General features: G+C 52.8%; 1 protein-coding gene across 5 annotated transcripts in view; it reads right to left on the bottom strand.

The window, feature by feature from the left end:
* Window positions 1–3630: 3630 nt before the first annotated feature.
* The window catches only part of VPS45 (vacuolar protein sorting 45 homolog), a 33503-nt gene continuing 27236 nt past the window's right edge, over window positions 3631–9897 (bottom strand). Inside the window, exons 14-17 of one of the 5 annotated variants that reach the window (XR_004842356.1) lie at window positions 7073–7591; window positions 6618–6784; window positions 6391–6502; window positions 3631–6292 (exon numbers count right to left, since the gene is read on the bottom strand). Coding sequence is in view for 2 of the 5 variants with exons in the window: in XM_009641440.2 (XP_009639735.1) it covers window positions 7504–7591 (88 nt within the window). In the remaining 3 variants the exon portion in view is untranslated. Of the gene's footprint in view, window positions 6503–6617; window positions 6785–6817; window positions 7592–8910; window positions 9524–9897 lie in introns of those variants that run through there. The other 4 variants (XR_004842355.1, XR_004842357.1, XM_009641440.2 and 1 more) reach the window with 4 other exon arrangements.

The following is a 9897-nucleotide window of genomic DNA, read 5'->3' as shown; positions in this document are numbered from 1 at the left end:
TGAAAATTAAAATACATTTGCAGAACAGCCAATTAGATTTTAAATTACCAAAATCCTTGACAGTGCAGTCTTTTTGGACCTTAGGCAGACTGGATCTAAGGCAGAAATTCTTTGCCGTGAGGGTGGTGAAAGCCTGGCAGGGGTTGCCCCGAGAGGGGGTGGAGGCCCCATCCCTGGGACCATTCCAGGCCAGGTTGGCCGGGGCTGTGAGCAACCTGATGTGGTTCAAGGTGTCCCTGCTCCTGCAGGGGGGTTGGGCTGGGTGACCTCTGGGGGTCCCTTCCCACCCAAACCATTCTATGATTCTATGACTTCCCACAGCCCCTGCCATGCTCCAGGAACTCCTCCGTGCTACGCAAACTGGCCCCAAGTTTCCACCTTTTGCTTTATAAGGCTGTCGTCTGGAAAACTGGTTCCACAAAGGCTCTCTGTGCTGCTCTGCCGGGGCACAGGGCGGTGAATCGGGGCACAAGGAGGCTCTGGCAGTGGCGGGGCGTTGCAGGAGGGTCTCCTCGGAAGCATGGCTGGCAGTGGGGGCTGCGGGAGCCCTTCTCCATGCTCCTTCTGGCACAAAGGCCTGCGGGCAGCGGAGGAGCAGAGCCCTGGGCTGGGGCACTGTCCTCTGCAGGGGGGGACGCGAGCCCGGGGCTGAGCTCCCATGCCCCGTTTCCCTCCCGGCTGACCATCTTTAAGGGAGCAGGGAACAATGGACTTGCAGGGAATTGCTAATATCATGGCTTTGAATTTTGTTACAGGGAGCACAAAAATATCATTGTTTTTAGAAGAGGGGGGGAGGGCGTGAGAGGGAGGGAACGGACCTTGAAAACGTGGGCAAAATGAAAAGAGAACCGTTCTGAAGTTATGTTTATGTCCTCCTGCTTACTGTCCTCAAACATCCTATTTGCTCTGTTCAGCCCTGATGTTGCAGTTTAGCTCCCCTATGATGTGTTGATTCATAATAAACAGTTACCAAAATATCTTCTTGCTGCAAAAGCAGAACAACAAACACTCTCAGTTTATTTATGTATTTAGTGTGAAACTGCTGCTTAGGAGATGAATTGAGTTTTAATTAGGGCATGTGTTTTTCCTTGTCTCTGAAGATAATTACAGCGCTATTGTCTGGGAAAGGGGTCTGCTTGATGGGAGAATTCACCCCTCTGCAAAAGACCAGGCCAGAAGACTGCCAAAGTTTCCTTTAAGGGCCATAGAGTCATAGAATCATGGAATCCTTTAGGTTGGGAAAGATTTTAAGAGTATTGAGTCCAAGACTCACAGCTCTCCTCTCTTCTCTACAAGACTCTTTCAGGGTCTGGTGGCTTAGGTTGGCAGTGAGATCTGAGAGTCGCCTGCTGCGGAGCGACTCACTGAAGGCTCTGCCCCATTCCCACCAACTTACAATGTACTGCATGGGGCAGGGAGAGGGTGGGAATGACAGGAGAGAGACAGGCTCCTGTCCAGAGAAGCGCTCAACAGGGGTGTAATTCTGAGCAGGTCTGGCTGCGTTCGTGTCCTGACGAAATGCCTTAAATCCCACAGGGGCTTCCAGCAGGGCAGAACCAGAATCAGACCCAGAGCTGGAGCAGGAGCCGGAGCTGAAACCCATCTCTGTCCCATGGCCTGCAGGAGGAGATCCTAGACCTTCACAGAGTTTGAGCCAAGCTCATCTGGAGATCAGGTTGGCTTAGGCTAGACAACAGCTATGGTGTAGATTTGGGCCACTGGGAACTTGGGGTCAAGGGCAAGTCTGAAGCTGAGCTAAGACAACAGCAGTAAGAGTTAGTGGAAGGGCCAGGAGTGGGCTCAAGACCTCCAGAGACGCAGTCCAGAGCAGTGTCCACTCCTGGCGTGGTATTTCCCCTGAGAAGGTAAACTCTCCTGAAACGAGGCACCTTTGTACCAGCTTAACTTCTCCGTACACTCGAGACTGGCCCAGCACAGGTCTAACCAGTATAAACTACCCGATGGCCATTCCCTGTGACTCTCCTTTCACTGGTGCTTTAAAGCAGTTGCAAATTGAGCATCCCCTCTCCCTTGACCCTGCAGCACCGCTGATCTGATGCAAAGCAGCCTCCAAGTAAGAGGGAAACAGGCCTTCGTTCCCCCGGCAGGTTATATTGGGCACAGGCAGCTTTGAAAGTTTTGGTTGGTTTTGGCTTTTTTCCCTTAAATGAAATGCCTCACTGATGTGTTCCTACCGTGATGTGTTTTCCCTTTCTGCCTCCACTTTCCTCCCAGAGGTCCAGTTTTATTTAACATCTCTAATTTAATGATGTGGAAGGAGGAGGAAACCAGCCTGCTAATGAAATTTGCAGAGAGCTAACGAACTGGCCAGCTCTGCAAACATAGCTCAGGACTGAAAAGACAACACAGGAGAGGGAGGTCAGGAACCAGGGAGGGATGTAAGGTGGGCAGAAAGGGTCTGTATGAGAGTGGCAAGATGGTAAACATGAGCCCGGTAAAGTTGGAATTCACCCAGAGCTTCACACCTTGCGTGGGACCAGCTCTTCCTGCAGTGCGGGGGCAAACGAGGTAGCGGCGTTCACTGGAGCTAAAACATTAGCAGAGAGAGGAGGAGAGAAACCAGCACATCTGCCTGGCTCCGTCAGCCAGCACAGGCGGAAAAAGATGCATCTCGACAGGGTTTTTATGCCCTGACTTACCCCTCGGGGATTGCTCCAGCAACCCTGCCTCTGCGGAGAGTTTCCGCAGAGTGAAGAAGCCCCCGGGCCACTCTGACGCAGACCTGGGACACGAGCCAGGTTCTCTCCTTGGTGCCGTGTCCTCACCCCAACTCCCAGCAGGACCCAGGTCCACAGCACGGGGATCTGCGTCTCTGCAGATCCTCGCCTCATCCCTCAGGTACGGCTTGCACGATCTGGCTGGAGGGATCAGCTCCTTGCCTGGCGACGGCCGCGTGCTTTTTCCAGCATGAAGATTTGCTGTCAAGGACGCCTGTGGCCGGGTCCCCGAGGGAGGCTGCTAGCCAGGCTCAGCTGGCCACCTTGCCTTCGCTCTCTCCCACTTTGCTGCACGTCAGCAGGACTTATTTGTGATGCTAAGATAATTCCCAGGGATTTAGGAGCTCATTTCATTTGATCTGGCTTGTTAATTCCCAAGTCAATCACTGATTAAAGGCCACGTGTCAGAGATCTGGAAACTCGCTTGCAGGTTTCTCAGCGGGACCCTTTGTGTAACCGTGGGGATCGCAGGGTCCCGGCACCCAGGGCTGCCGCTGCGCAGCACGGTTACGCCACGGGCAATGGGGGGTCCTCGGGCCATGCAGTGCTCATGAGCACTCTGTGTCCCTCACAAATTTACTGGGTAGGGCTAAGGGGACTCTCGTCCCTCATTAGGACCAGTATCACTTGTGTCAGCCAGGGCCACTAACCAGCAGAGCCCTGCTTTGGTCTGCACGTAGCTGATAAAACAAGAACAAAATCCTTTATTTCTGTGCTGTCTTAAACTCCTTCATTTAGGAGAAAGGAAAGGAAAAGCTGGAAACAAAAAGGGTTTTTTATTTCACACCTCTCCAAATGTTTTGGTATTTTCTAAATGAAAAGTTTCTCTGGAGTTTTGATACTGAAACAACAACAACCCCCTGCAACAACTCAGCAAAACCTGTTTGCAAAGTGTTGCAATGCCACCGCACTGGCATTTCGCTCTGAAGAAGCAGCTTTGGTGCAAAAACTTCCCTCCGCTCCAGCCTCATCCCGTTTCAGCAGCACGCCGAGGAATCACCTCCCTTTCGCTGGAAGCCATTACCATCACATCCTCCACCCAACAGCGACTTGCGCTTTGTATTCCAGCACTTGGGCGCGGAAAACAGCGAGAGACATCATTCCATCTGTATTCTCTTGTTATTCCTGCTCCGTGAACAGATTGAAGCTGTGGCCAAAAGAAGAAATTACAAGGCTCTTCCCATCTTGCAAGGAGCCTAGCAATTGCCCAATAAATCTCCATCTGCAGCAGTATTAGTCACCCGTGCCAAGGGCAGGAGCAAGGGTTTGAATGACTGAGACTCTCCCATTTTGCCTCTGTGAGTGCAGGAACAATACAAGCCGAGCCACAAAAAGCCGTGGCTCAGCAGAGTGATAAAGGAACCGGCCTCGCCGAGAGTCTTCCCACCTCCTACCAAGGGCCCTGCTGTTTCCTTTTCAGCTCAGTGATTTTTCCATGAGAAAATGCCCTGGGAAACTGATTCTGCAGTGTGGGGGGACTTTTACTCGTGATGCCCTAAACCAGAGTCGTCACACGCCTTTCCTTCCAGACGGGAAAACAGAACCCTCCTAAGACGTCAGAGGAAGACCCCTGGGAGCTGCTTCTCTTCCCCCCTCCCCATCCAGCGAGATACATGGCCTCCAGAAGGCAAATTAATAACCCCACATATACTATGGGCTAAAATTATCTTGAGTATAATCTGTGCATCCACTGGCATGGCAGAAAGCTCTGAAAGAAAAGACAGAGGCTGAAAATTGAAGCAAGTCCAATTTTAGCTACAGCGTGTACTTAAAAAGAAAGCCAAAAAAGAAATCCCGGGAGGATAGGCAGTCTGGGGATGTGTGTTTTTAAACAAAGATGGGGTCCGTGTTTAACATGCACTTTAGCTTAAGCAGAGTTATAAATGAGATGTAGAAACTACTGAGTAAAGTTCTCTGGCTTGTCTCCTGTGGCCCAGGGTGGGTTTGGAGCTTTGCTTGATCCAGAAGCCCCGATTCCCTGTTGGTTGCTAAAGTGCTCTTGTTTTATACCAGCGCAGAAGTTCGTGAGCAAAAGCCTTACAGGTGCCTGGGAGCAGGACGCGGGTTGCTGCAGGCTCAGCAGTGGCGACCCCGTGTTACACCCGGGACCCGAAGCTCTTTGTGGCCCAGAAAATACCCGGGGAGTGCCTGGGGCGTGGGGGATGCCCATCTCCCCAGCAGGACTCGGCCTCTGAGACACCAGCCTGGGAGCTGTTCCTGACCATCGCTAGTGAGCAGCAGGGATGCCCATCGGGCCTGCTCTGCCCAAAAAGGATGCTCTGGGTCCGGCATCTTTCTCTCACCCCCCCTCTTGTGCCTCCACAGGAGCCACGGTCGCAACTGCGCTCGCTGGGGAGAGTGGAGGGCTCTCAGGAGCATTGGCAGAGCTTGGCTCAGGGCCGTGGTACTCACGCGAGGGCTCCTGCTCTGCTGAGGAATTTCACTCCCTGATGCCCTGAGAGCGGGTGCCCTGGCCCTGGAGGCCTCGTTGCTGGTGGCCCAGCAGAAACAGCAAGCCAGGGATTTTGCCTGGAGATCCCAGTTCTGCCTCATTTCTGAGGAACGATTCGCTTTGCCTGCAAGAAAGCAGTGGGATTCCACGCAGGAGGCGGCGGCTGAGGTGAGACAGCACGAGATACAAGGTCCAAATGCGGCTGGAAAAAGAAAACCAAACCCAAACCCCAAACCCCAGCACTGTGTTCCTTCTCTCCAGTTTGTTATCTGCTCTGGTTTAAAAACCTCTGATTGTTTACCACAGCATTGATCAAAAGGGAGCCAGCCAACCTTAGGTGATGTCTGCTCCGTCTGAGCCTTTGCAAAGCTGCACTGTGCCCTGCGACCCGCCAAGCCTTACGATGGGAAGTGCAAGGGAAATAATGACTATGCAGGGGCGCAGGGCCGGGCCCCCAGGACTTTGTGTCAGGCTCGGTCCAAACCTTCAGCGCTTGCATTTGCCAGTAAGCAAAAATGGGTAGCAGGGAGGCTGCAAAAAGTGATACAGAAGAGACAGGTTTCACTTCGCAAAGGTTGATGCAACATCACACGTTGTAGGAATCTCTTAATCCACCCCTTAATCCAGTACCGGGAGCACAACCTTTTCCAATAGGCTGTTAGGAAACGGAGCTGCCTGCTGAGGTTTGAGCCTGCTGGCTAAATAAAGCCAACACCTTGTCCCGTTAGGTGCCTCTCCTGCTGCCAGCAACAGCGCCGACCCCACCTTGGGACTCCGCTGCCTGACGAGGACTGCGGCACTGCAGGGCGTTAATCCTGCAGGGAGGAGAGGGGCGAAGCGTGTCGGCTCCCTAGACGGGATGATGAAGGCGACGGACTGGAAACCATGCCAGTACCCATCCCTTCCAAAACAATGCCTGACACTCCCGAGTCAGAAAGGAAACGCTCCCTAATGATGTGGCGTGGGAACTCTGCCCCACGGCCTGACCCCATTGTTTTCAGGCGAGAGCCCTGGAGCAGCTCCACGCCGCACGTACCATCGATCCTTCAGCACTGCGGGGCGATTTTTGGATGGACAGGTGCCCAGGCTCGGCGTGACCTTGCTTCAGGGAATTAAGCCAGAGAAATGAGTGTGAATTCAAGTACTTTCCCTCCACAAGAGCTCTGCAGAGCTCTCAGGGAGCTGGAGGTTCGGTCTTACTTAATTATGGGAAAGCAAGAGATAAGGGAAAGACTTGCTCATTGGTAGCGGACATCCAGGCATCCAGTCTGTTTTCACTCTTAACCTGTGCGGCTTTTCACAGTTCCCGTACCTAAAATAAAAGGAAACTCAAAACAAAATCCTCGTGAAGGTGTGGAGAAGCCTTCATTTCTCTCCTGGATGCCTGCGCCCTCACAGGAGGCAGGGGCTGGGGTTACAGCTCTCACCTTGCTTCTCTCCACCTTCCACAGAGCCCGGGTCCGGAAAGCAGAGGGAGCACGTTCTGGTCAGGCTCGCATGCCTAGGAGGATGCAGCCACCCTCCTCTGCTCCCAGCTCTGCTCCACAACCCCAATTCTCTTCTTTCTTTTCAAATCCAACATGTTTTATTACTGCTAGAATGATTTTTATTGTTTAAAAAAAAAAAAAAAAAAAATCACAACACTTTTCCAGTTCACAACACGGGAGCAAAAATAGTGGCATGGAGTTGTGTTTGTGTCTTCAGGTAAAAAGAAGTTAATAAAGAAGATTAAGAATGTAATTACACCTCAGTGGCATGACAAAAGGGGTATTAGGACTCATTTAAGAGACAAGAGGTTCGGTCAAAAGAGGTTATTTAATAGGACTCAAAATATACAGACAACCGAGCGGAGCAAAGGGCTTCTAGTGCCCATCAGCCTCACCTTCCAGAAATGCACAAGAAGTCTGGGCCAGGATCGTTAGATGTTCGTCAGGGGACTGATACCACATGTTTTGACACATCGGCTCAGAGCGCAGCCTTCCCAAAGGCCGGCAGAGCTGCAGAGGCTCCGTGCGGCTGTAGTGCCATTTTTCCCAGGCTCTCCACCGGTGACAAGTCCAATTCCACCACCATGTCCCGTTCAGAGCTGTGTTTGTGAGAAGATAACGAGGGTGCTGCAGCATGGGGCATGTCCTGGTTCACCAGGGCAGATGCCAACTCCAGCATTCGCTGCCCAGGTGCTTCTCGTGCTCATTAAGGTGGATGGGGGAAGCTACAGCAGCAGCGCGGGGTGGGAACGTCCAGGTCTGCTCCAAAGCTGTACGGTCAGTTCATGGAAGCTCCGGATGGGCGAGCCAGAGATTTCTCCAAGATTCACCGCCTGCTGCTTGACCTTGGCGTAACTTGAGAGGTCTCAGCGCCTCGGCCACGGAACCCCGAAGCTGTAACTTCCTCAAGGAAGCTGCCAAGCAAAGTTAAGGTTAGCAGAGACAAGGGCCAACTTTTCACTCATGCAGACAAAAAGCAACCACGCGGCCTGGCCTCAAGCCTTTGCACAGAACCAACGCGTGCTCTACGACCTCAGAGCTACGTGAAGATCTGTTTTATTCCCTGGTGTCACCAGGATGGGGAAGACAGAGCGACTCCTTCAAATGCGGTGATGGTGGTAAAGAGGAGAAGGCCTGCCCACGACAGCATGTAATCCAACAAAAAACCCCACCCAGAACAAGGATCCTGGTCCCAATGGGGATGCTCCTTCCCCTCCTCCGGCTCACATTAAACCCTCCCCAAGGAGCCAGCAGTGGGAGTTGACAGGGACTGAGGGTCCCTGAAGGAGCATGTGACAAGGAGAGACTCGTCTCCTCCAAGGGACAAGCAGCATCCTGAGCACTGGCGTCGGGGTAACCATTTCCCTCTGCAGCCCAGGGACAGTGGCAGGGTGGATGGATCACCCTCGGACTGGCCTCCTCCTCCAGATGCTTGCAAGGGGAAATGTCCTCAGACTGGGACAGCTGAAGTTAGGAGACACTAATCCAAGAGGAAATAAGTGAATGGCAGCCTTGGAGAATGCTCCCATTTTCCAGTGACAGATCCTCCCACCAGCCAGGATGAATTCCATGAAGGAGAACAAAGCAGAAATCTATGGGACTGCAGTGACCTGCCCTGGGGACCAAACTCTGGAGCACCCAGCATGGATCCCCAGGTCAACACCTTCACTTAACGTGGCCATTCACCCTTAGATACTCCGTCCTGTCCGGGGGGGACCCTGTCTCAGCTTCCAAAACGCGGGCAGCCACTCCTCGCGGGCTCCGTGCTGGCAGCCCCACTCGCCTTTCAGTAACAAAGCCAGGAAGGCCAGCGTCCAGCCTTGTTTTTCTGCTCACTCTCCATCTTCCTGTGTGGCTGATAAGGCAGGAAGAGGCAGGGTGGAAACCTCCTGCTGAGGCATCCTTGACATTTCACAGCCAGGGCTTTCTGGAAAGCAGCCCCTCGAGCAGCCTGGCTCACTGCTTGTGCCTCGCTCCCCAGCTCCTCATCCTCATCCTGGGGCTCACATCTGCAGCAAGATGCCCCCCTCCCATTTCCAGACCATGCTCGAACCTAAGTAATGAGCCACATGGAAACCTCCGGGCACTACCCATTCATTCAAGAAAGTTTTAACCCAATAAAATGCTTAAGCACACACTCAGCTTCACCCCAGCCTCTCCTCTGTATGATTTTCCAAGGAATTTTAGGGGAGTTTGGGGGCTAGACCCCAAGGAACTGGTCAATTTGAGACTTACGTACAAGTTTGCCATATAAAGTGAACGGCTCAACTGCATGCCAGAGCGACGGTTCCACACAAAAACCAAAAGACAGCGCATTCAGAGACACATTTGAATAGGTGAAGTGCTTCCCAAGGGAAAAATTGTTGGAGTTCAGCTGCCAGGGACTGGGGTTGGCCAACTGCAGGGGCAATAAGGCAGCGAGCACGGAGCAGTTCACGAAAATGCCTGGGAGCCAGGAGGGTTGGACTCTGTGTCCCACCCTGATTCAGACCCTGAGATCCTGCAATTGGAATTTGCAAGTCCGTTCAGTCCTAGCCCAAATCTGTTTCCATTTAAGCCCCATTACATCTTCAGGAGCGGAGTTCGGCTGAGCATTTGATCATTTGGAACGTCCCGTTCTGGAATGCTCGCGGTGCGTCTTAAAAGCCTTGTATGGACGTGGCTGAAGTGACGATCACCGTGGAGGCAACTCTGTTTGTCAGCAAGGAATTTCTGCTGCATGCAGGACGGGGGAGTCGCATGGCGCCGGGTTAGGTGGCAGGAGAGCCGATTCCTACCTTGCCATGTCTGAAAAATGACTTTCGCCCGTTCTGTCAGCAGGCAGTCTTCAAAGGCCAGTCTTCTCCCTGAAATGCGCCACGGCGTTTCAGTTTCCAGGCTTACCCACGTCACGTCGCTGCGTGGAGGGGTAGGTGCAGCGAGCTGAGCAGGGGGCGTACGGGGAGGGTGGGATTTGCTGGAGCTGCACCAAGGTCAGCCTCATCACGCCCGCACCCCGGCAGCCTCAGCCCCGCTCCGCAAAGCGCAGCGGAGCCGAATCCAGCAAAGCACGCCACAGCAAGGGAGGCTAAGCCTTGGAAACACGGTTGTTTAAATAGGTCTAAAAGTGGGTTAAGGTTTGAGACTAATTCAATCCTTTCAAGAGGAAAAAAAAAACCAACCCTTTGAAAAGAATAATGCTTTAAAGCTCCCTGAGCTGTTTTTGTTTGATTATGGGCTT

Source organism: Egretta garzetta, unplaced genomic scaffold (genome assembly GCF_000687185.1).
Source record: "Egretta garzetta isolate BGI_Z169 unplaced genomic scaffold, ASM68718v1 scaffold1136, whole genome shotgun sequence".
NCBI lineage: Eukaryota > Metazoa > Chordata > Aves > Pelecaniformes > Ardeidae > Egretta > Egretta garzetta.
Note: the sequence above shows the minus strand (reverse complement) of the source record. Positions and strands in the feature narration are given on the sequence as shown.